Source organism: Eptatretus burgeri, chromosome 10, assembly GCF_056783735.1.
Source record: "Eptatretus burgeri isolate ZD-2024b chromosome 10, Ebu_testis_v1, whole genome shotgun sequence".
In the NCBI taxonomy this organism is placed as follows: Eukaryota; Metazoa; Chordata; class Myxini; order Myxiniformes; family Myxinidae; genus Eptatretus; species Eptatretus burgeri.
This window is the reverse complement of record NC_140970.1, coordinates 59,206,756-59,233,363: the sequence shown is the minus strand read 5'-3', so window position 1 is coordinate 59,233,363 and position 26,608 is coordinate 59,206,756. Positions and strand designations below refer to the sequence as shown.

At 43.9% G+C, this 26,608-nt stretch overlaps 1 protein-coding gene across 10 annotated transcripts in view; it reads right to left on the bottom strand.

The window, feature by feature from the left end:
• RFC1 (replication factor C subunit 1) overlaps nt 1-26,608 on the bottom strand; it is a 191,305-nt gene that overhangs the window by 62,173 nt on the left and 102,524 nt on the right. For all 10 annotated transcript variants that reach the window (XR_015062484.1, XM_085898573.1, XM_085898572.1 and 7 more), the window contains 10 exons: nt 25,502-25,928; nt 23,513-23,619; nt 23,137-23,251; nt 18,355-18,443; nt 17,980-18,117; nt 14,544-14,639; nt 14,113-14,211; nt 13,839-13,993; nt 8,415-8,532; nt 8,094-8,239 (listed from right to left, as the gene is read on the bottom strand). Coding sequence is in view for 9 of the 10 variants with exons in the window: in XM_085898573.1 (XP_085754699.1) it covers nt 8,094-8,239; nt 8,415-8,532; nt 13,839-13,993; nt 14,113-14,211; nt 14,544-14,639; nt 17,980-18,117; nt 18,355-18,443; nt 23,137-23,251; nt 23,513-23,619; nt 25,502-25,928 (1,490 nt within the window). In the remaining variant the exon portion in view is untranslated. The remainder of the gene's footprint in view (nt 1-8,093; nt 8,240-8,414; nt 8,533-13,838; nt 13,994-14,112; nt 14,212-14,543; nt 14,640-17,979; nt 18,118-18,354; nt 18,444-23,136; nt 23,252-23,512; nt 23,620-25,501; nt 25,929-26,608) is intronic.

Below are 26,608 nucleotides of genomic sequence, written 5' to 3'. Positions count from 1 at the left end.
TTTATTTAAATGTATTGGGTTTTTAGGGCCAAACTTTCTCGAAAAAATTGTTCTGATTCCAATTTGTTCAAACAACTTGGCCGTTCGGATTCTGGGGAACCACGGTATATTATAGTTATAGTATATTCAGTTATATATATACTGGTATATTTTTATTTCAGTAAAAAAAAAAGGACTGGTATATATACCCACTCGTTACCGTCCGTCTGGCCGCACGTTCACCTTAGGCCCTCCTGCGGTCGCCTTGCGGGCACGTTGAGGTCTCCTTGCGTCTGTCTTGAAAATTATATTGCCGCCGCAGGGACGCCCTAAGGTCACCGTGCGACATCAAATCAAAGACCGTACGGCACCCCCACGTTTTCGGTCCCCACAATTTATAAATACGCCGTGCGGCTACCCAAAAAATAAAAACATATGTGACTGCTAGATTGTGTGACCGTGGAAATACTGCGGCCGCCGTAGAATTGCTAGTGGCCGCAGATTTTGGAGACCCCACGGCCGCCGTGGCAAATGTGACCTAGGCCTTAGGCAGATGGTGGCGAAGGCTAACACGAATTATCCGAGCAAAGACCTTTCCCGGCATTGAGAGCAGCATCACTACTCGGCAGTGGTTGCAGTCCTGGCGATCACCCCTCCCTTTCCAGAGAGGGACAACAAGGCCCCTTTTCCAGTCAGTTGGGATGATGCCTGTGTTCCAGGCAGTGCAAAGAATTGCATGGAACAGCATTTCCACCAGCCTTGAGTTCAGCATGGATGCCACAGATCCCATGAGCTTTACACCATTTCAACCGGTTCAATGCCGCCTGTGTTTCCACAAGCAATGGATCATGGTTGATTGGAGGGTCAGCAATAGGGATAGTAACACCCCTAAAACCAACTCAAAAGCTGGTGGATCAGCATGGTACAGCCACTCAAAGTAACCGGGCCAGAGGGCCTTTACATCGGACTCCTCTGTCAGGAGCCCACCACTCTGCTCTAACTGCAGGACACCGATGGACAGTCTTGGAGGAACGCAATTCATGAATTCCCTTATAAGCAGGGCAAGAATCACTTGACCACAGGTGATGCTGTACCCCTCACAGATTTCTCACACATAGGCCTTCTTACCCACCCTCGGTGCACATACAGTTTTATGCCTCAACTCCCCGAACAGCTCAACTCTGCCATTCAGCTTGGCCCTGCAACTCTGGTAAATGGTATCCAGTGCCCCTGGAGAGACAAAATTCTTCTTCGCTCTCCTGTGAGTTCCAAGACATCCACCGGCAACATCAAGGATGGTTGTCTTGAAGGCACTCCCCATCTCTTCAGGATTCCCCAAAGCACCCAGACCCCCCCCCCCCAAATTCCCACTCAACCTGTTCGCAAACTCCTAATTGAACTCTCATCATTGAGCTTGCCAAAATCCAGCCGAGGCTGGGATGGTACCATTCTCCCAGATTTCAGCTGCAACTTCAGAGTTGCTCCAACAAGCCTGGGGTCGGTATTGATGAACGAAACACTCCGGTAGACCCTGTATTTCTGGATCATCCTCCAGCGACCATCAACGAGCACATGCTCAATCTCCTTTGCCACACCGCCAGCATTGAAATACCAAACCCAGCGATGAGCATGTCGGTGCTGAAACCCTGAACCAGCCACCCTAAGTCCATGACTTCTTGCAAAGTTAAGGAACTTGGTGCTATTATGGTTTACAGTTCCAGACCCATGGTGACCAACACATGTCTCATGAACCATCCCTATCAGTGCCAGTCGATCCATTGAAATCCCCCAAGCCGAGAAAAATATCTCGCCTGGGGCACCGACTCGAGTGCAGCATAGAATGCGTCCTTCATGGTGAGATCACTCGCCTCACTCGGAGCCTGCACAGAGACCAGGAAAGCGACACCCAAGGAGTGATGAAACATTAGTCATTATACGCTCGCTGATCGGTGTTACCTCAATTATCATTGGAGTCAGCTTATTGGACAAAGCTACAGCAACTCCTTGGGCATGGTAACCATCAGGGCAACCAGACCAATAGTAGGTGTAACCACCACCATGATCTCACCACTATTTGGTCTCAAAACCTCAGAGAGTGCAACAATACCAATGTTCAAACGCTTGAGCAAAGATGATAACAGACTGGTGATCATTCTCTCTTCGGGATAGGACATTCCAGGCACCCACCTGAAGGGACCGCCTCAGGTAATCCCAAGGAGACCGCCGTCTGGTGGACAACACCTCAGCACCACCCTGACACATACTACCGCGATCCAACCCAGGAAGGTTACCCCATGTTTTTCCTCCTATCATTAAATAATGGGGGTCCCGAAAGCTTTGCCCCAATCCCATCATCTGGTAAGCTGTGCTGCGAAGTACAGGAATAAAAGTATGGATCGGGCTTACAAAATGCTCGCTTTTTGTGCTTGGAACATTTTACAGAAAACTGTTATGAAACAACAGAGATCGTGGGGTTATCCGCCATGTTTGAGAGTGGATTTCATCCCCGCGATTCAGCGGAATAAACATCGAACCCAGAGCCGTAGCAATACATACACTAGTGTGTTTGTTGCAAAGTCAACAATTTGTAATTACTGTACTGTATACTCATTTCTGAGTATGTTTGTTAGTTAGTCAGTCACCTATAGGTCGCAATTCTAGACCCATCCTAACAAAACTTGATAGAATGAGTAAAAAGCTAGAAGTCTATTGTTTGAGATCAAAACGTCAAAAGTCAAGGTAACAAAATCGTCAATTTCCATCTGATTGACTTGCCATTGGGTCACTGAATTAGTTCACCAAACGCGAGAAGCTTGTTTTTCAAGTCAAAAGGTCAAGGTCACATAAAATCGTCAATTTCCAACCTATTCACTTGAACATAATTTGCATATTGGGTCACTGAATTGGTTCACAAAAAATCAGAACAATTGATTTCATGGTTTTGACATGTCAATGGCTTCCATGACAACAATTTAATGCCATGATAAGCAAATGTGAGTTTTTATGTTTTTGTTATTGCAAACCTCAATAATTTTTCAATTTGTCAAAATGAAACTTACACCGTTTATTGGTACATATGCGTCGTATATGCGAGTAAAATTTGTTCAAAATTAGTCAGAGGTCAAAGTCAACTGAAACATGTAAAACACCGATTCAACTGCAATGAGAAAATGTATCAACCAAATTTGTTGTGCACGTTCCATCATGTAAAACACTTGATAGGTCAAATTTTCAAAATTGCTGTTTCCATGGACCCTATTCTGTATTTGGATTTCGCATGCATCCTGCTTAATTAAAGGCCCAGTCACACCTTGACGTTTTAGCCAGCAATGGCAACGTATTAAAATGTATGTAAAACGCTGGCTTACGTTGAACTTTTGATGTTTTTTTAAAGATTCGGACGTATTCATAACGACTTGGTCTTATGCACAACATATTAGTAATGGACACAGAACGTTTCGTTGTGTTATAGATAACTTATACCAACGAATGCTGAACCTGTTGTCGGCCTTCACAACCTATGCCCAATGATAGTCTAACTTAGGCATAAGGCATAGCGCGCTGCACGCATCGCCAACCATGACGTGGCGTAGGTTATGGAAAGGCTGCCACACAACGATTCAAATCATAACCGCCACAGAAATGGAAGTGTCAACATCGCAGTCACACCTTGGCGATCTTGCCAGCGTATGCCGACCTCTGAAAAATGTGTCTAAAACGCTGGCGCACGTCGAATACGGTCTGGGTAAGTTTGGTATGCGTGAATAGAACGCTAAAGTACGCTATCATACGTCGTATTAAGTGGAGTAAGTCTTGTAATTTTAAACATGTTGAAAATTTTACGACGTACTTGCCGTATGACACACGCTCCGCATGCGATGGGAACAAATTGTACACACGATATGCGATCGTTGGCACACATCGACACACGTTACTTGAAAGGTACTCATAAGTCAAAACACGTCAAGGTAATGGTTAGCGTCAGTGTTCCAGACTCCCGGGTTTCTTTTTCTTCGGTATGACGGTGTTCAGTGTACAGTGCGGTTATGATTTAAATTGTTGAGCGGCAGCCTATTAATTATATTAGATTATAACCGCACTAGAAATCGAAGTGTCAAAATTACCATCATAACGAAGGAAGAAAAAAAAAATAAAACCAGGGAGTCTGGAACACTGACGCTAACCATTACCTTGATGTGTTTCGACTTATGAGCACCTTACAAGTAACGTGTGTCGATGTGTGTCACCGATCGCGTAACGTGAGTACAACACGTTACTCATTGGTTAGAAATAAGTTTCGGGTACGCTAAACATTACCTCGACGTGTTTCGACTTATGAGTAACTTACAAGTAACGTGTGTCGACGTGTCAACGATCGCGTGACGTGCCGACAACTTATGGCCAGCGTTATGCGGAACGTGTGAGTCATACGCTGGCATAAGTCTTAAAATTTCAAGCATGGAAAATTTGAGGACAACCGAAAAGTACAACGTTTAAAGCCAGCATACAACGACGTATGGCAGTGTTTTTCAGTGTGCTCTCAATGTTATCAAAACTTACCCATAACGTATTCGACGTGTACCAGCGTTTTAGACAAACTTTCAAAAAATCGGCATAAGCTGGCTAAAACGTCAAGGTGTGACTGGGCCTTAAGCACGATATCTTTCTTTTGTGTTTCGCTGTTCCATATAAGTTTCCAAGCCCCTGTGTGAATTTTTCCAAAATATCCTGTTTTGTACTGCATCATTTTCACACGTGGAGGGTCAATGTCACAATAAAAAAATTCAATTAATACTAAAACTAGCAAATACACCCCATTGCTTCGCTGATGGGGTATTAATTGGGAGGGGGGGGGAGAAAGAAGGAGGATGAGAGAGGAGGGAGGGAGGGGAAGAGAGCGAGAGAGCGAGAGAGTGAGAGAGCGAGACATAGAGACATCGAGAGAGCGAGACAGAGAGAGCGAGACAGAGAGAGCGAGACAGAGAGGGAGAGATAGAGAGACAGAGAGAGCAAGACAGAGAGAGCGAGGCAGAGAGAGCGAGACAGAGAGCGAGACAGAGAGCGAGACAGAGAGCGAGACAGAGAGCGAGACAGAGAGCGAGACAGAGAGCGAGACAGAGAGCGAGACAGAGAGCGAGACAGAGAGCGAGACAGAGAGCGAGACAGAGAGCGAGACAGAGAGCGAGACAGAGAGCGAGACAGAGAGCGAGACAGAGAGCGAGACAGAGAGCGAGACAGAGAGCGAGACAGAGAGCGAGACAGAGAGCGAGACAGAGAGCGAGACAGAGAGCGAGACAGAGAGCGAGACAGAGAGCGAGACAGAGAGCGAGACAGAGAGCGAGACAGAGAGCGAGACAGAGAGCGAGACAGAGAGCGAGACAGAGAGCGAGACAGAGAGCGAGACAGAGAGCGAGACAGAGAGCGAGACAGAGAGCGAGACAGAGAGCGAGACAGAGAGCGAGACAGAGAGCGAGACAGAGAGCGAGACAGAGAGCGAGACAGAGAGCGAGACAGAGAGCGAGACAGAGAGCGAGACAGAGAGAGAGACAGAGAGCGAGACAGAGAGCGAGACAGAGAGCGAGACAGAGAGCGAGACAGAGAGCGAGACAGAGAGCGAGACAGAGAGCGAGACAGAGAGCGAGACAGAGAGCGAGACAGAGAGCGAGACAGAGAGCGAGACAGAGAGCGAGACAGGGAGAGAGCGAGACAGAGAGACAGAGAGAGAGACAGAGAGAGAGAGAGAGCGAGAGAGAGAGCGAGACAGAGAGAGAGCGAGACAGAGAGAGAGCGAGACAGAGAGAGAGCGAGACAGAGAGAGAGAGCGAGACAGAGAGAGAGCGAGACAGAGAGAGAGCGAGACAGAGAGAGAGCGAGACAGAGAGAGAGCGAGACAGAGAGAGAGCGAGACAGAGAGAGAGCGAGACAGAGAGAGAGCGAGACAGAGAGAGAGCGAGACAGAGAGAGAGCGAGACAGAGAGAGAGAGAGCGAGACAGAGAGAGAGCGAGACAGAGAGAGAGAGAGCGAGACAGAGAGAGAGCGAGACAGAGAGAGAGCGAGACAGAGAGAGAGCGAGACAGAGAGAGAGCGAGACAGAGAGAGAGAGAGCGAGACAGAGAGAGAGAGAGCGAGACAGAGAGAGAGAGCGAGACAGAGAGAGAGCGAGACAGAGAGAGAGAGAGCGAGACAGAGAGAGAGAGAGCGAGACAGAGAGAGAGAGAGCGAGACAGAGAGAGAGAGCGAGACAGAGAGAGAGAGAGCAAGACAGAGAGAGAGAGCGAGACAGAGACAGAGAGGGAGAGAGAGCAAAAGAGAGAGACAGAGAGAGAGCAAAAGAGAGACAGACAGAGACAGAGACAGACAGACACACACACACGAGGGAGGAGAGTGGTGGATTTTATTTGGCAGAGGGAGTAAGTAATGAGGGGACAGAGAGTGAGAGAGGGAGAGTGAGGGGGGGGAGAGAAAGTGGAGGGGAGAAAGGTGAGGTTAGCAAAGAGAATGATACTTTATGTTTCATGATCAAACACGCACATACGTGGATACTTCAGAGACATGGGGCAGGAGCATTTAATACCCACGCTATCTACGTGGCAAAGGTATGCCTGCATGCATGCATGCTCGTACATGCAGTTTGCACCCCACTGGTCGACTCATTCCCAATCTGATCAGTACATGCTACAATCCCCTCAACAAAGGAGGGGTAAGGGGTGGAGGAGCAGGGGGAGGCAGGTGGGGTGGGGGAGAGAGAGAGGGAGAGAGGGAGAGAGAGGAATGGGGTCAGAAAGAGGGAGAGGGGTGGGTAGGGTTGGGAGGGAGAGAAAGGGGTGGGATAGGAGTGAGAGAGGCAGAGGAGTGAGGGGAGAGGGGTTAGAGAGGGAGAAGTGGGGTGAGAGAGGGAGAGGTGGGGGGAGGAAAGGGGAGGAGGGGAGGAAAGGGGAGGGGGAGAGGAATTCTGGCAGATGAGACACCCAGTTCAATGTCCATCTGAGAGACAGCATACACATTGATGAATCATCCTGCCTGTGAAACAACAAGATGTCAGTTTATATCTGGGTTGGGATTTGAACCCAGGCTACACAGAGCGAGCATGCGTACCTCTCGGCTTTCCTGCAGTGATTTGGCGATTCATTACTTCATAAGTAAAAATATTTTTTACTCATTGTTGTCATATAATTTATTTTGCCTTCCTACCTCTGGTATCAAACCGCGGTATCACCATTGATTGAAGCTTGAAGAACACATGCCAAGTGGCCTCACCAATCACTCTATGAAACCATTGAAGAAACTTTTAAAAAATGAAACGTTTCATTTTTATTCATATTTATCGATGCCGAAGTGATGGGTCATATAATGGAAGATTGCACAAAAAGGGGAAACATGGTGTAAAATAAAATTCAAGCTGCGAGGTTTCATGGGTTTGGAGTTATGGAGGACACGCACATGCACACACTTGTTGGTATAGATTGATGTAAAAACATAAAATAACGGCGCTTTGGGTGATGGAGGATCGTATGTTATGTCCCCTTTGATGGGGAGGGTGGAGCTTGGCCTGTGCTTCCTTATTTGAAGGTCAATTCTCTGACGGGAATAGAACCACTTGGACTTAAATATTAATATTCCAGATGCAGAATGGAAATATATAAAAAGTCCACAGTGTCTGTGGGACTACACCAAGTGTAGTGTGGGGGAAGGGGGGGGCACACGCTCCTGTCTGCCCTTAAACAAATTAATTAGGAGGCAATTTGGCTCATCATTGCAGTGTTGCACTCCCAAATCAAATTTTGCGACTACTTAAACAACAATGTTCCTTTATGTTTTTACTTTAGTCTACATAACCCAATCTTGATCGGGTGACCCAACTTGTCACACAATAGAAAAGTTTGCATCACTTGAAGGACTCTTCACAGTGCTTTGTGAGCCACATCTGCATTGTATCCAAAAACAAGCGATAAATAAATAATCATCCTCATAATTTCTACAGAAATGATCACAAAAGCATTGTTAATTTAATATGAAGTTTAAAACCAAGGATGAATTTCATTTTGGCTACAAGCAAATTCAAGGTTTCTGACAAATCAGACATGTTCACTGCTTGCATATGAGCCACTATTACCCTAAGCAGGTGTGCATCGTGAGCTCCTGCAATAGGCGCTCTTGTCGTCCAGCCGCAGATCTCCGGCCAAGCCAGCTTGGAAAGCTGGGAAACTGGGCCATATGTCCACGCATCAGCTCACCCGGGATGACGCTCGAAAAGAATGCCTGTCAATGACGGAAAACATCTAATCCATCCATGCGGGACCCACAAAGCATCCACCATTTCAAGTCCCAACACTCATTGGCTGACTGGCACATGAAATCAGCGATCACACTACTTCAGTGATAATAGAGATCAACTAGTTTCATCAGTTGAGAGTTGGCAAGATAAAATTCTAACCTGTGTAGGAAGAAGTTTCCAGAGCTGTTTGCTTCGGATAAGCCTGTCCACGAGATCTCCATTTGCGATGCTCTCAGCTGCTTTGCTGAGCAATGTCAAGTACTGCTTCATGTCACCCCTAAAGTGAAGACCAAAAATGTCATGAAGCAGTTAGAATTGATGATCAAACAACAACCACTCAATAAATCATAGAACACGTTACCCCTCGTAGTGTTCGAGTAGATAGGTAGTTCAATTTAAATAAAACGACGATTTTAAAGATAGTTTTAAAAAAATTCTAGAAGTTTAGCATTATTGAAGCAGTCTCATACATCACTCTTATACGCCACCCTATTTAGCATATCCAAGTACAGATATCTCCCACTTCACGAAGGTTTGCGACAATTAATCGTTTCATTTAGGACTATTCATCACTTAACGAGGGTCTTCATTCGCTACAATGAAGAAGCCATCACAGTGTCACAGTGTCATCGTAATTGTGCAATATCATATCTGTGGCTGGATAAGTGGAGATGTTTTTCCACTATTAACTTTTGAATGGGGGGAGAATTAACTTTTCAGAAAGCTCGCAAATTAAGTTTTCAGAATGAAAGAGTTAAAAATAACCCTCTCTTCCAGCACCTCCCACTGCTGCCTTCTTGTATGGAAACTTGGACTCAAGATTGTTACCTTCGCATTCTGCGAAAGGTTATGTTTTGGTTGGCGTGTATTTATTTATTTATTTGTAATCTTGTGATTCGTATAACTCAAAAAGTATTAAACCGAATTGCATGAAATTTGGTGGGATGATTGGTTATTAGCCAGGAAGCATTCGATTAGATTTTGGGATCGTTCGGGTCAAAGGTCAAGGCCACGAAAAGGTCAAAATCGTCTTTTTACGATAACACGGTCAATTTTTATTCAATATGCATGCAACGAACGCCAAAATGTTCAGAATTCAACGCCTCATCTTGTGATATGCAATATGACACAATGACGCCAATACTCTTGTTACCGGTTAGGGGTCAAAAGTCAGGGGGGTCACAACCTTGAAAACGAGATTACCTTCTCTTGTTGAAATGTTGTATTCATCGAGCTTGCGAGTGAAGACTCGCCAAAACGACGTGAGTTGATTGTTGTTTAGTCCGTAGCCCCCAAAAGTCGGGGAGGGGGGGGGGGTCATGACATTATAGATATGTGGTTTGTGTCATAAGACCATTCATATGAAACCAGTTCCCCACACTCATACCAAGAACAAAAAAAGTAGTGGCGGCGAAGGTATGCGCTCTATGAGTGCCCGTTCTAGTTTTGATAAGTGTTACAACTACATTAACTTTATAATCGTGTTACTGTCTCTATTATTCGGTAAACTCCAATATTGTAACTGTTTTGGAAATCTACTTTGGGGAAGAGCATACCATGAACACGTAGAGACCCGAGGATGAATTATTTCATTAGTTTATGTGTATGTAGACCTTTGTCCCTTGTCCAATGGTTTGGGGGGCAGGGGGGGGGGAGACATGCATTGAGGTTAGTTTGTGTATCCCCAGTGTGATGTCTTGCAACCCACCCCCCCCCCCCACCCCTTCTGCCTCACCGCTCTGCTACTTTCAATCCACCATCGCTAAATTCAACAACCCTCTTTCATCCCGTCGGTCTTTCTTTCAACCCTGCAGGTTTATTCCTATCCTTCAGTGCATCTGTCTTCCTCATCACTCAAATCCACTCATTATTTTATTATTTACCACAAACCAGCTGTCGCTCACCATAAATAATTAATCCTACGGACCGGCACCAAATCACTTTCGCACATTTTTCCTTCCCTGTACTTCCTCCATTCTTCCCTCTTTCATTTCACACATTGGTGGCACAAAGCACAACACTTGTTGCATTCGTAGTAAAGCACAACGCTTCTCACATGCATACTCGAGGTCTGCTGGGTCTTTGCCCCCCCCCCCCCCCAAGTCAAAGTTTGCACCAAAAACCACTTTTGTGTGGCCCCGTTCTTCAACGTTTGCGCCAAGGAATCATTTCACAATCTCCATCATTAAAAAGGCACTACCAGGAGATTGCCGTTGTTTGATCACAGATTTCTTGCAGAAGTACAAGGTGCGATTGGGTTAGAAATTAAACAGGGAACCAATTAATGTGCAACTGTCAGAAAAAAATATTTAAAATATATCCACAAGTGTACTGGAAGTCATTTAATTATTTTGAGAATTGCTCATGACAGCGATTTTGAGATACGCACAAAAGTCCATTGTGTAGACATGTCATCATCTATTCATCCAGTGAAGAATGAAAAGTTCTCAACTACCACATACTAATTCATGTCAACTATTGGTATCAGTGAAAGCTCGGGTCAAGCAATATATTGATGTAATTTTTCATTATCGATAAACTCGTATTGGAATTCGGAATATATTGGTATACCGAAAAAAAAATCAATATGAAAAACAAAAACGGTATATCACCAACAAATCGAACAAAGGTGTTTACAATGTTTAAATACTGTACATGATTTTTTGATGCAATCTGCATCTCAGATAAACACAGAACAGGAACAGTGAAACATATGATGTCAAGAAGTAACGGGAAGTAAGTACAGTACGTTTTAACTTTTAACCCTCAGCATCTGAGCACCTGAACAAGCAATTGCATTTTTCTTTATCCCCTGGCTGGTTTTAAAGCAATTGCCAATTGGTTCATATTTTACATGAATTGGGTGTACTTTAGAAACCCTGTGCCGAGTCAGTGATTTGCGATAGTGATACCGCAGAATGAGAGTGATACCGGTATGAAAGCAATACCGGTGTGATCATATTGGTACAGCGTTCCGTGATAGTCATACCGGTACAGCGATTGCGATGGATTCTGACCTGTGCCGATTTCCAACACTGATCTCACTTTAAAAAAAAAAAAAATCTTTTTTTAATACAAAATAAAGTTGGAAATAAAATAAACATTATCATCATGGGAATCTAAAAAAACCCATGTGGGAATACTTTGAAAAATTATTGTGTCAATGTGAACGTCATATATGAATACGTAATGGACCATTGCATATTTTTGGAACCTCAATTAAAAAAAACTTAAAAAAAAAATATCGATATACTGGTATGCACTGGTGTGACCCCACTGGTATATCAATATCAAAAAAAAAATCGATATCAACGGAGCCCAATGAAAGCATTCATGATAAGGCTGACCCTTTACCAAAAGAACTATTCCCCAATTGACAGCGATGTATAAATTCCAACACCTGAGCCGTTATACGTGCAAGAGAACACACGATGCTTCCCGGGCACCACTGCCAAAACCTCGTCACTTCATCTATTATTTGACACGAATGTAAATAATCTTACTTCTTTAAATTCACCACCAAAATCAAATGCAGCAGAGAGACCTCTGAACCAAAACAATCAACTATCATAAAACTCCAATTATATGTCCCGAGGCAGTTCCACTAAGGCATCGAAATGTAAACCGCATTTGTGAAGACATTTCACCAAAAAGGTAAAAAAAACACAAACAAAAAACCTTTTACTGTTTTTTTCTTCTTTTTCCTTTTCATGACTGCTGTTTTGAGATCCTTACTCTGTTAACTATCTCATGTATTTGTAGAAGTGGTTTTTCTATTAAAACATCTGCCTGGATCTTTCAGTGAAAGCATTAAAGATTGTAAGTAGTTTAAACTTGCAACTTATATCAGTAGAAGTATATGGCTCTTTGGAGCAGCTGTATATTTCATTATTGCTTTAATTTCTTCGCTTCAACCTTGAGAAAGATGTTTGTGCCTTTTCCCTATTGGATGGATTTTTCTGAGTTCATCACTCCAAAGCAGTTTCTTATCTTGTTTTGCTCAAATTGTCTTATTGCACCATTGTTTGCTTGAGTGTATAAAAGGGACATTTGTTGGGCACTTAGATGGACACAATGGCAATAATCTGTTTCATCCCCTTTGGTGGTTCAGATGTAAACATACTGTTCCAATTGTGGGGGTAGATGGAAGAAGCAATTAGGGAATATAGCATTGTGTGGAGTTGCTTGGTCCGTGGACATGTAGGAGGCATCTAGATGTGACCAAGTGGGGAACTGTGAGCTTAAGTGTTTCGTGTCACCACACGAAGGGTGGTGCAATGCGGTGTTAATTAGTCTCGGGAGTAGGAATAAGTTCCCCAGTATGTGATTGCCTGCTGTGATTTTTCCCGATGTTTTTATATTTCAAGATCGGCAATAAATGTGGGGAACACGTCCCTAAAACCACAACAAATGGGCAGAAAGCCCCGCCTTCAAAGGTTGACAACAAGTGGTCAGGCCTCCGAGGGACAATTGATGGGCGTCACATCAGAAGCTAGGCAGAAGCCCCGCCTTTCCGGATTGTGTGCTAGCAGGCCATGCCTGGGAGGCAGAGGATAAATAGGACAGAGGAGAGTTGAGTAAAAGGGTTGGCTTGCGTATGTTGGAAGAGCCGTGATAAAAGGGTGGCTTGCGCACTTTTGGTGGTGAGCCATGATCAGTAGGCTGAACGTTTTGCGAGGCATCGGACTCAGTTGGCTTGTGCATTTTGTGGAGAGCCGTGATCAGAGTGGAGGTATGAGGCGCATTGTTTGGAGAGGCGAGAGCGGAGGATGAGCGCACGCTGAGGAGGATGACACGGCCATTGAATTTGTGTTGAGAGGCGATTTTGCTCGTGTGGTGAAGTAAGACGCTGTCCTTTTGCTATTGGTCGGGTTGGTGAGGATGATCGGAGCACATGAAGCCATTACACTGGGGCTTTGAGCCTTGATGTGGAGTGCCGCTCATGGATTGCCTGGCGTGCGTTTGTCCTGCTATGAGAGAAGCACAATTTGCACGCGTCTGCATCTGCGAATAGGAGTGCCTCGATTCGAAGATCCACAAGGATCGGATCTGGGCCAATCTAAGTACAAGAATAGTTAAAAGGGAAGGTTTTTCCTTTTCATTTTGTGTTCCTTTTGTCTGTATTTGAGTCTGTGTGAGAGGTGCCTCGACTGTAGGATATATTTACTTGATCATTATTATCATTACCTTTTGAATTATGGTCTGTTGTAAATATTCATTTATTTTCATTAAATGTATTCATTTTAAGAAACTGTAGCAGTGTGCTGTCCTGGTGCAGCACCCTTGTGCTGTGCTCCTCCTGGTGGATCGCCTCTCCACCATTATTCCCCATTAATCTCTGAGTCTCGGTTGTAGCCTTCAAGGGAGAAGCTTTGCCATCTGCCCAGGTCGGGGTTAAACTCCGCCAGACACGACAATACACTGGTAAGCATTAATTTTTTGGCTCCAAGACAAAATAATGCATTTTAATACTCAACTTCAAAAGGGTAAGGAAATGGGACAAATTTGAATCATTGAGACGTTATTTAAAAGAAAAAAAAAGAATCAACCATAATGAGACTCTGGTAGGGCAGTCATACTTACCTAGCGGCAAGTGGCCGCACATGCACGTAATTCTCATACACAAATAGTGGAGCCAGTGAATAGTCATTGAAGAACAGGTCAGACTTGTCATTCAGAGACATTTTCCTTGTCTCCTCATCCGCAACAAATACCTTTCGTGCAACATCAAAAGGGCCCTAGGGGCAGATGTATAGCGAAAAAGAACACAAAACCCAAAATCATTGAATGAAATATGGTATTGATGAGGAGGAAATGTAAATTTGAAATATCCAATGAGGTGTGGGTAAAACCTTACCAGCTTGATGTCCTTCTTTGCTTTGTTGGCATCCACTTTAACCTCATCATAGTTGAAGGCCTTCTTTTCTGCTGACCACATGCTCAGGTTGTGAAGAATCTGTTAAAATGAGGTTTTGTTGAAGTTTGAGCGACATGACAATCAAGTTGAATTGAAAAAGGCTTGCGTGCATAATGATATTCCCATGAATACATTATGCCAAATTGAGTTTCCACAGACTCGATGACTGATGACTCGATGGCGATGCACTTTTCCTAGTTTTAGTCGGATTCCAATTTTACATTTTTCATATCCCAAGATATTTAAAGTATGGAGCCAAATATGTTTTTTGTCATGGTTCTGCCATTTACATGCACCTCAAATTATGAATAAAATATGTGTTTCACAAAGACACAAACAGATAAAAAGACACACACGCACAAGTATCTGACCTGCCGGATATCATGGTTTGCTGCCAGGATGATCTCGTGGAGTGCTGGTGGAGGGACGTGGATGTTTTCCTTAAATGTCACAGACATCATTGCACCCTAAACAAAAAATATATGTGTACATATATTTATGAAAGAGCAATAAAAGACTAAACAAAAACAAACAACTAGAGAGTTCATGGGACACGATACCCCACCCAGAGTTCAAGTATATAGATGAGGGCCTTGCTGTTTGCGAAAATCCCCTGAACTGCAAATATGCAAACTTATGGGGTAATGGGGAAAATAGAATTAGGGACTTCATTCAGCTTTAACATTTGTCCAAACTGTACCCTTAATTAAGATGTTTGTGCATTACATTTGTGCTATTTATTTTCATGAATAAAAGTTATTAACAACATAAAATAAAGTATTATTATTTTGAATGCGGGTTGGGTCATTGATGGGAGCGCAGCTATGCCGATGATGCAGTTCCCCGTTTCCTGGAAGAAAGTACTCATTTTGCTGACCTCGGAAGGATGACAGGCTGAGTCAACTCACCTGGTGTTATTTAACAGCATGTCAGGGATTACAATTCAAGACCCTAAATTCTTAAGGCAGCCACCTCAGCCGTTAAAGCAAACACCAAGCTCATTTCCTGTATGAAGAATGTGCAATAAAGTGTATTTTCTTGAGTTATTACGATCATGAAACTTACCTTTAATAATAGATGATAAAATTGATCCAAGAATGTGATGGCGATGTTGATGATGGCGATGATAAAGATGATGGAGATAATGATGTTGGAGAGTTTGAGGGGGTTATTGTGTTAACAGCCCATGTTAATTAATTGGGTGAATAAATCCCCATTAACATTGCATCAGCATTGTACATAGCCATAATTGGCAGGCTCTTCTTCACTTGATATTCACACTCCAACATGCCATGCCCTCTCATGCTATATATCAATATATTGCATGGTCTTTGGAAGTATGGTGAAGGTGATTTGTTTTTTCCCAGTCTTCAAGTATACAATTCAATTTAAATGGAGATTTAAAGGCGTGTATGATAAATTCCGGGTTTTACCAACATTTTCTCCAACGGCTATTACATCACCCTTTCTAACACTACATTAGCTATTCATGCCTGTTGTTTATGTCAATTATGACATTGTTAAAAACATTAAGTTTCCTGTTCGGAATTATTCTGAATTTTGTTTGACTGCCAGACAGGCAAACAGTAAAAGTATTATCTCACTCGTCTCTACGTGTGTGCGATTGGAACATAGAGCCAATCTACAGTAAAACGGTAAACCTGTCTTTCTATTCACGCTCCGATTTGTGTTCAAAATATAACATTCAACTTAAATAAGCTGTTCCTCGATCATCAACTAATAAGACGGACGGAAGGACAGACAGACATGAACCAATTGCTTAATCCCGCTCTTCGCTTCGCATGTGTGTGATAAGAAAAGCAGTCAAGGACAAAGCGAGACAGAGCGAGAGAGCAATCGACCAAGACGCCTGAAACTGCTGCACTTCAAAATGGACGAACCTTCAATATTAACCCAAGGAAGATTCATGATGCAAATATTGATTTATCGAGACAAATTTACGACAAGCAACTTGACAATTCGTATTCTGCATCTATAATCTCATAATATAAAAGGAGCTGGGCCTCGGCGTGCCTGCCTGCATGCATCCGTAAACAATTGTCCTATACAATATTGGCAGCACATCATGCACGTACGCATGCGGCATTGCAACACACATATACGTACATGCAGCATATAACGTGCTGCACATACACGCATAAGAAGAGTTTGTTTCCTGGCATTGCCCATGCCGAATATGTACCCTAAACGGTTTGAACAAAAGAAGGAAGAGGGGAGGAGGAGGGGGATGGTGAGAATCTTCTTTTTTTAATCTTCCTCTTCATGCGTTGTTGTATATTATTCAGAATTCAGCATCTAAAAAGGCTGTGATGAATATCCCATCAACACTCCCCCCTCTTGCTCCCTGAGTGTAGAGTACAGCTAGGCTGGTATTGACACACTGTCCAATTATATTTTTTTCCATTAACAACAGGTTTTTTTTTTTGTTTAGCGATTACGCAAAGATTGGTATTCCCATCAGTGAAGTGACGGGTCTTACATTCTAGTAATACTAAAAAGCTCAAAGGTTATCACTGTACGAGACAAACACCATGTGTAACAGGCTGTTATTCAGTTTATAAAAAAGTTCTAGATTTGGTTACAATTTCACGTTATTTGACAAAAGCACAATTTTGAGGAATCACAATGAAAGAGCCAAAGCACGAATACTTACCTCCGCCACTGAAGGTGGACGGAGGTTATGTTTTCACCCCTGGCTGTCTGTAAGTAGGATCTCAAAAAGTTATGGATGGATTTGGATGAAACTTGGTGGACAGGTTGGGAGTGTGACAAGGAGTAAGTGATTAGATTTTGGTGAAGATCTGGATCCAGATAAAAGATTTTTGTCAAGTGATTCTTCACCATTGGGCGCGCCAAAACGCTATATAACACGATATCTCAAAAAGTGACAAAACTTGGTGGATGAATTGGGAAGGTGATAATAATAAGCCAATAATTATATTTTGGTGAAGTATGGATGCAGATCCAGCCTATCAGTGAGACACAATACGTAAACTGTTCAGCCTGACGAAGTATGCACTCTACTGAATGCTGTTCTCGTGTAGTTTGTAATCCCCTTTGGTGTTAAATCAGTTAGATTGTGTGCTTAACAGGTCCACCAAGTCGCTTGCTGGTGGTATGAACTCAAAATGGTTGTGGGAAGAAGTGAGGAACCCCCTTGTTTTTGGGTTGTTATAAATGACACTTCTGCATGCATACCTACATAGCAAGTAGACGTGTGTACTCGCATGACTTTTAGCTAGCTTAAATAGACCCAATGTCCTATACGGATTCTGTATCTCGTTCACCCCACTGCAGTCATTTTTCATTTCCAGCCTCGCCTGAAGGAATAGGCCACTTGTAATCGGTCTGTGCGCAACTGAGTGAGTATAAACTTGCAAATCAACTTTAATATAGTACCCCCAATATGTGAAAGGAGTTACCTGGACAGATACACTGGCAATGTATTGCTAAATGCTTGGTCTTGCTATTACTAAATAGTTTGATCATAGCGTGGGGATGCCCTCCTGATTTGTCATCATGTCGCTGTGACTGTTATTTGAGGTGTGAAAGGTGATGTGATTTTTCTTGACTGCCATCTGTAATTGGCCTATTATATCATGACGTGTACTTTTGCCCTTATTCTGTACGTGATTTATGGAAAAGCTCTTTGATAAGTATTGGACCACAGTTTGCATTTCTTTTTTAAACCATTTACAGGGCTTCATATTTTCAGCACTGGTGTATACATTCAAATTACAGTAGAAACAGACTTCAGGTGTTCAACACAACAAGCAACTGCGGCACCTTGATTTGTTCCATGCGAGGACGTTGGAAGCGCAGGTCGAAGCAGTAGTTTGCGAGTGAGCGGATCTTCTGGTGGTTCCGGTCGTTGCACATACATATAATAGGAACTTTTGTTTGCTTGATGAGCCCCACGAGCTCCTGGAATGAAGACACTGGATAAGTACAAGCTTTGTGATTCAGACCGATATCCTCTGTGCAAATTGAAAGTATTGTCGTAATCATCAATTGGATTGTCTGTGGCAAGAGTACCAGCTACTGACTGCAGGGCATCAGTATAACATGCCAGTTTGTTTTTTAAAGTGACAAAGTGTTCACTGTGTGTATAGGTAAACATAATCTGTATTATTGAGGGAGGGTCAGGATTGCCCAACCTACCTGGATGCCACCACGGTCTTCATTTCCTGCCATCCCATCCACCTCATCCATGATAAGGACATGCTGGCTGCTGACTACACACGATCGCCCTGATACAACACAACACGATGCACAGCTTTGTTTACCACAACATAGTTTTTACCAACAATTAAAGTGACATGTTGGTCATGTTTATGAACATATTTCATATGATCTTCCTGGATAAGATTATTTCACATTAACAACGACGAAAAGGAGTTTTAAAGTTATCTATCTTATAAAGAGATTAGCTGGCATACGAATGGGAATAGATGGTCAAATAGATTGAACTGGTCATTAAATTCTGAACGAGAGTGAAGTTGATGGCACGCCATCACAAATCCACACACTTCCCACCTAAAGCAAAGTTGAAAGATGGCATAAAGCTCCACCAGGAATGACCCAATATCAAATTTTGAAGGAAAAAAATTTTCCCCCTGTTTGAAACCCTATGACCCAAAGTACCACACCCCGTGGGGCATAGACCAAAGGTCAAATTGAAAAAATTGTTACATATTTCATGCATTCCACAATTTTAATTGCATGTACAATGCTTAATTTTTTTTAAAGGTTTTAAAATGTGCCTGTAATGGAATTTTTGGTATATGACCTTTTAACCGTACCCAGAGGGCATGCCAAAATGACACTGCCCTTGCACCTTCTTGCCATGTTGGTGATCATAACTCCAAGTTTGGTGGATTTCTGCACAACCGTTTAGGAGAAGAGAGCACGACAAACAGACAGATGGAGCCGATTGCAATAGTTTACCCCCCCCCCCCCAACCCCCCCTCCCCCCCGCAAACTCAACCTTTTTTTATTTTAAGCGCAGGGTTAGTAACCTCAGTCTCACCCTGTCGTTCAGGAATCATAATCAAATGAACTAACTTATCTGTTGTGTGGTCAGCCACTGGAAGCCATGGTCAGCCACTAGATAAAAATTGAGACGACAATTCCAGCTATTTGAACGGCTTGGACCAGAGCGTGATGCGTGCGAGTGCCACAGCCCACACTGTGTGCAACCTCATCCGGCAGATGGCATTGTTTCCCGAGGGACAATGATGGGCCGCCACTGCCTTTCCCACCCGCATACACTCTTCCCTTGTTAGTCAACTTCCAACCACCCGCTGAGACCGAACAAATCACCCAAAACATTGAAACCCGACGCGGAATGACGGCTGGATCAGCTAACATAAACTTATGTTAGCTGATCGTCCTGCATATCGAAAGATTGAGGTTAAGTGTACGCCGGCACTGGAAATACAGATCGGTTTCACAGTGTCATGAGAGTGGCACTTGGATGAAGGTGTATTTGTGTCTGAGTAGGGTTTTGATGTTTGGGCGATTTGGCAATCTCTTGAACTTCTAGGCCTAACAAAGGACAAAGCTGGCCTCCAATGTCAGTCACAGACTGCGAATACTCCCTTGTTGCAAATCTTGATTTGATAAACCACAACTACTCACAGTCGAGAAGGCTCAATGGAATACTGCTCTCCCCTATGGGCTGGAGGCTGAGCAACGTAAGTCTCTCCTGGATTCTGTAGAATATAAAGCTCTCAACATTATTATTATCTCCCATATCAGTCGCTATCTCTATTTCTCTATCTCCCATATCTATCGCTATCTCTATCTCACATATCTATGGCTATCTATTTCTCTATCTCCCATATCTATCACAATCTCTATTTCTCTATCTCCCATATCTATGGCTATCTCTATTTCTCTATCTCCCATATCTATGGCTATCTCTATTTCTCTATCTCTATTTCTCTATCTCCCATATCTATCGCTATCTCCATTTCTCTATCTCCCATATCTATCGCTATCTCTATTTCTCTATCTCCCATATCTATCGCAATCTCTATTTCTCTATCTCCCATATCTATGGCTATCTCTATTTCTCTATCTCCCATATCTATGGCTATCTCTATTTCTCTATCTCCCATATCTATGGCTATCTCTATTTCTCTATCTCCCATATCTATGGCTATCTCTATTTCTCTATCTCCCATATCTATGGCTATCTCTATTTCTCTATCTCTATTTCTCTATCTCCCATATCTATCGCAATCTCTATTTCTCTATCTCCCATATATATATATATATATATATATATATATATATATATATATATATATATATATATATATATATATATATATATATATATATATATATATATATATATATATATATATATATATATATCTCTCTCTCTCTCTCTCTCTCTCTCTCTCTCTCTCTCTCTCTCTCTCTCTCTCTCTCTGTCTCTCTCTCTCTCTCTCTCTCTCTCTCTCTCTCTCTCTCTCTCTCTCTCTCTCTCTCTCTCTCTCTCTCTCTCTGTCTCTCTCTCTGTGTTAATAACTGACTAGTTTTTTTGGAATGTAAAACGGCTTCTCAGTGTAGCAAGCACAAATTAGATCTGGAGTGAGCCGACCGAAGGGTTGCAAAGGTCACTGCATGTGCGAGCATGCATACATGCATGCAGGCAGGCCTTTGCCAGGTAGATTGCGTGGGTTTTAAATGCTCCCACCCAGTTGTATATAGAACCCGGCAATGAAAAATAAAAGGTTGCTGTTTGGGCATGTTTTGTCATCTTTCCCTGCCCCTTCCCTTCGCTTCCCCTCACGCTGCCTTCCCTTCCCCTCACGCTGCCCTCCCATCACACTTACCTCCTCCCAAACCCCCTTCCCTCTCCACCCCCTAACCCTTCCCCCATAGACATCTTCCTCTGGGCGGTCTCTGCATGTTGTATTAACATGCTGTTTTAATGTAACACATTTCATTAAATCCTGTACTACCCCCCCCCACCCCTTCTCCACAAGTCCAAGTCCAAACGCAAGTCCAGAATCCCCTCACCTCATCCCAAACCCCCTCCCCACTTCTCCCTTTCTCTTCGATCTCTCCCCCTCCCCCCAGGAGCGTATAGCAACATTTGGTGAGGCGACGCTCTCCCAACCTTCCCTTTCCTCGCTCTTCCCACCTTCCTCCTCACCCCTCCTCATTCCCCCCTCTCTCCTCCCTTCCCTCCTCAATCACTCCCCTATCTCCCTCTTGCTCTGTCTCTCTCTATGTCTTTCTCCCCCTTTCTCCCACTCCCTTTATAGCACCATCAGTGAAGCAATAATTTGTATTAGCAAGTAACATAAACTTATACTAAGTTTGGTCAAAATCCCATCTCTAGTTCACAAGCGAGCATGGTAACAGAATTTTTACCAAACGTGACCACTTACCTTTGACCTCCAGACGCCGTAATCTAATCAGTTCATCTTTACATCATTCCACATATATGTAGCAAGTTTGACTTTGATCCCTTCAGCCATTCTTAAGTTATCACGGTAACGAAAACCTATCATGGTTGGGTGGACGGACGGTCAGCCAGACAGACAACCCAAAAAGGTAATGCCTCGGTGACTGTCAGTGGAAGAATAAAAAAATAAACGTCAAAATAACAATCTATGTAATAATACGTGTGTGTGTGTGTGTGTGTGTGTGTGTGTGTGTGTGTGTGTGTGTGTGTGTGTGTGTGTGTGTGTGTGTGTGTGTGTGTGTGTGTGTGTGTGTGTGTGTGTGTGTGTGTGTGTTGCATTCTGCTCCACCCATTGGTTGGGACAATTTGCCTAACTCCACCCACAATTTCAACTTGGAAAAAAAAAATCATACAGTCATTATGTTGGTGCTTACTGCTATGTGAAGTCAAACACATCTTCGGAGCTGTCATATTCACAACAGCCATGCATTCCCTTCAAGTTTTCCCTTCATTGTAAAACGAACAAAGTGATAGTTAAAAGGATTTTGAGCTGATGAGCATCACGAGCCTTGTGAAGATTGGCCTCGGAGTTTGAAGCAGTGGTCTGTTGTCTGTACACCGCCCAGATAACTATATGGCATTCTCTCAAGTCAAGCTTTTACTGTGAAGGTGACGCAAGTTCTTGCTATTATTTCAGACTATTTTCTCGTAAACAACAACCAGGGACCAGAAAACGCACATCTTTGTCTGAGGACTTCCGGGAATCTCGCGAAATTATGAAAGAAAACATCGGTCATTATTTACTTTAAACGATGTGTATGTCTTCCTCTGGGCGGTCTCCGCATGTTGTATTAACATACTGTTTTAACGTGCAGATACAGTTAAAATTAATAATAATAATAATAAGAAGAAGAAGAAGAAGAAGAAGAAGAAGACGACAATTGGTTTTGGGTCGTTTATTGGCACAATTAACTTGCTCATGGTAACTTGAGAGTTGCAATGGCAAAGGCTTTCTGCATATGTTGTGGGATCGTGAGTTGGACAGGCGACCGTGATGGGTTTCTGTGAAGTTGGTGATAGCATTATAGGGGAGGGGAAAGGCTGTGAAGTTTGTGATGGCATGATAGGGGAGGGGAAAATGATCAACACATTAGGGTTGGGGTGATTGGGGGCAGAGGGTGGGGAGAGAGAACAAAGGTGGGGCAATGTTAGGAGAGGGAGGTTGACACTTTGGGTGTGGGGTGAGGATTTTCAGTGGGGGAGGGGGGCTGGTTGAGGAGTTGTGGTGGAGGGGTTTGGGAGGGAGTTTAAAAGCATGGAGTGGGAAGAGGATTGACACCTTAGCGTGGGTGGAGGAGGGTGAAGACTTGGGGTTGGAAGGCGCAGGGTGAGGACTTGGGGTTGAGAGAGTTGAGGACTTGTTGTCCCATTTTACATTGCAAGGATGTTCCTCGGGTCCCTGCAAGCAATCATAAAAATAAAAAATATATATGTTGTGGTTATGTGAGAGCACAAACCATGGTAGAAGTCCTCAATGTTAGTGTTCCGCAAAGATGTGGCCACGTCATTCTTTAGGCTGCTTTTACTCCGAGTGTCACTGGCATTCAGTTCCACATACTTGTACCCCAGTTCCTGTCAAAGCAAAAGTGTTAAGATGTTTAACTTTGTTACATGAGGTGCATTTATATTTCGATATGACCAGAGCCAGAGTCCCCGCCAACGTGATCCATCAGAATATTGCCAGTTATTAAATTATGCAGAGTCAGAGACATTAGACGGTCTGTGATCATTGAAATACAACCTTCCTCCATAGTATGCCTTTCAAAATCGACCAATTCATAAAGTAAATCAGCAGTCAGGATTATTCGCAGGTGCATCTGCCTTATAACCCACTTGGCAAGTGAGCACTGCAGTGGTAGTCTTTCCCACACCAGGTGGACCTGATAGGAGAGCCGCTCTGAATGATGCACCATCGTCCTTCCCAAACTTGCCAAATCTCCCTGCAAAGAAAATTGGGGGCATGCAGGGAATTTTAGATATTGGTTCAAGGGAGAACGGGGTACAATAAAAAAAAAAAAAAATCGAAAAGTTGGAGGCTTTTATATTGTTGTGAATTCTGGGCCGCCCGGCGTACGATCGGCCACGTAACTCAAATGGCAGCCGCTTCGCCCACCGAAACGGACAATTCAGTCGTGACCCTCCTGGGACTACCGCCATAAACCAGTCATGGGTGGGGGTTTAACCCCACCACTACCCAGTCTGCAGTCCACCCGCGCGAGATAGGGTAAATCGCCGAAAGTCGATATACCTATGGTACTCGCACGGGTAATCTGCCGAGGGATGGGACCACGCCACAGGCCGACTCCGGATACGAACCGCTTAAGCGGTTCGTTCCGTATTACAGGGATAACCGAGTGGAGTTATCGTCGGCCTTGACGGTTCCGATTAATTACCGGGTGTTTTAAAACCCACTATTAATCCCTTACGTGATGCAAGATGGGGATTCAACAAAGGAAAGGACGCAGCGAAACGGGGAACAATTGGACAAGCACACTTTTATTTCACACACACAAGCACGTATATACAGCCATACAATAATGCACATATAAAAGCAAGGACACAATGCAGAGCTACAACCGAATACAATTATTACACAGGGACACTTAAAAAGTTCTACTTTACAAGACTGGCGCCACACACACACATTAACACCAAGCCCCAAAAGAAAATGGAAGTGTGACTTCCCTGAGCGCGTTGATTCCTCCTCCCGCGACCTCAGCTCCCAGCTCCTCCGGCGTGGTCGGTGAGCTCATGCCTCGCGCCTCACGTGTGGTCCACTCGACAGCACGGACAGGATTTTGGGGAACGGACGGGGTTTTTTCGGCACTATTTTCCGCGCTCACTCCCGGGGTCCCAGGGCTCACGCGAGGATCAAAGATGCAAGGCCAAACGACGGCAAGACAAATCCATAGGAACAAGAACCCGACTGGAACAAGAAGCCCCCCGAACCCTCCTCGTCCGTTCCTTTTGTAGTGTGGGGCTCCGCCCTTTGCCCCGCCCCGTTTCTGGCTCCACCTCCCTTCTGGAAGCTTCGTAAAAAGGGCCGTGCCCTCTCGTTCCCCCCCTCCCCGCACCGTGCGGGGGACGAAGAAAGTCAGTCTTGGCTCGGGGCCAGGGAATTATTCCCCCAAAATCAGGCCCCCATCTTTTCACCTTTGACCTCTGGCCCAAATCGCACCTCCCCCGTGCCAAAGCGCGAGAAAAGCAGAAGGGAAAATCCCACAGGCGTTGTTGGTTTTCCTCCCCCCGCGCCGTATGACGAGGGAAGATTCGGGCGGGAGATGCCCCTTCGCACCCTGGCCGCCGCTGCCACTCCGCCCCTCCCATCCGTCCCGCGGAGATCGTGACCGCACGGTGCTCATTGAATGGCAAGTGGCGAAGATGTGGAGCGTAGTTGTGGAAGGTGGCGTCGTGTAGTGAATGGCGTGATCGTTGAGATGTTGGTTGTGGCGATGTTCGTTGTTGTTCTTGCACCAAATTAACAATAGTCAAAGAAAAACGGCTAAATGAAGGGTCGCAGCCCGAATGGCTCACATATATTCCCTCTATACAACGGGTTTGGGCTAACTACACATGAACTTACCGATATATCTCACCTGAGGACCCTTTATGGTGTAATGCGAATTTCCACAACCGTAACAATATGTTGCCCAGGTTAGGGTAAAAATAAAAATGAAGCTAAAATGGTGGTCAGGGTCATTGCTGGGCACAACACAATAGTAGGAGGAAATAAATTAATAAGTATTTCCAAACTAGACTAAATGCACATTAAAAAAACATATAGAATTAAAAGAAATCATTTTTAAAGATGATAATACACACCTGCAGAGACAGCCTTAAATCCTCCAGCTCGATTCTTGTACCAATCCCTCAGCCAACGCAACAGCTTATTGGCTGGGCTCTGCTCACCTTGCTGCCCGATCACCTGCTTTAGTAAGCATGGTCTGTATCGGTCCACCCACAGCTGTGAGGCCTCCGAGGAATGGCCATGGTCACGACTTTTGCTGCTTACACTCATGCCCTGAGTATGAACTCTCACACCCTTTCCTGTTCGAGATGCAGTTTCGGAAGCAACATTCAACTCCAATTTGATAACGTTTCCAGAGTCGCTTTTGCTGGTGTAAGCAGCAGAGCTTCCTGAGGCACAGAATTGGGCTTCATCCGATCCAGACTTGTTTCCTTTTTTCAGTAATCCCGGCTCAGGTTTTTGGAGCGCTGTTGTGTGCAAAGCAGCAGCTGCCTTGGCAAGCTGAAATGAAAATTTATTGTAGTTGGAAACATACATGTACTACATTCAGAATAGTCACAGAGAGGTCAGTGGTAATGGAATTTCAAAACTTAGAATTAGATATATTTGGTTCCAAAATTGGAAAAAAGACATTGTACTGGAAAGTTGATATAATTTCCCTCCCCCAATTTGAGCCAACAGAATCATAGCTGTAAAATAAATACTTAAGGATGTGGAATAAAAAGTGCAGTATTTAAAGGCATGTGTGTATTGTTCCAAACGGCCTAACAGAACCAGGCCAAACGAGATGACGAAGCTGACAAGGCCAGGTTGGAAGCCTTTTTGTAGTAACAGCTACCCATGCTAGCGCTCCCCTCTCAACATTCTTGTCACAAAGTAAGCACCATGTTAAGCACCCAAATGCAATGATGAAAGCTCCCTAAGTCTTTTCAGACTGCTCATTGCCTGAGGCCTCACAAACGGCGCAGGATTCTCTCCAGATCGGTCTCATGAGGCTTCACAGGACAAAGGCTCATGAGCTACGTATCGGCTGTTCAAGCATGACAATCACAGATTTAGGGACATTTGAGAAAACAAAACATTTAAGACGAAATTCAAAAGTTTATTATTCCATGCATTCATGACAAGATGTTGATGATGCACCTTGTATTTAAAAAGGTACATGATCAAGATGTAATAAA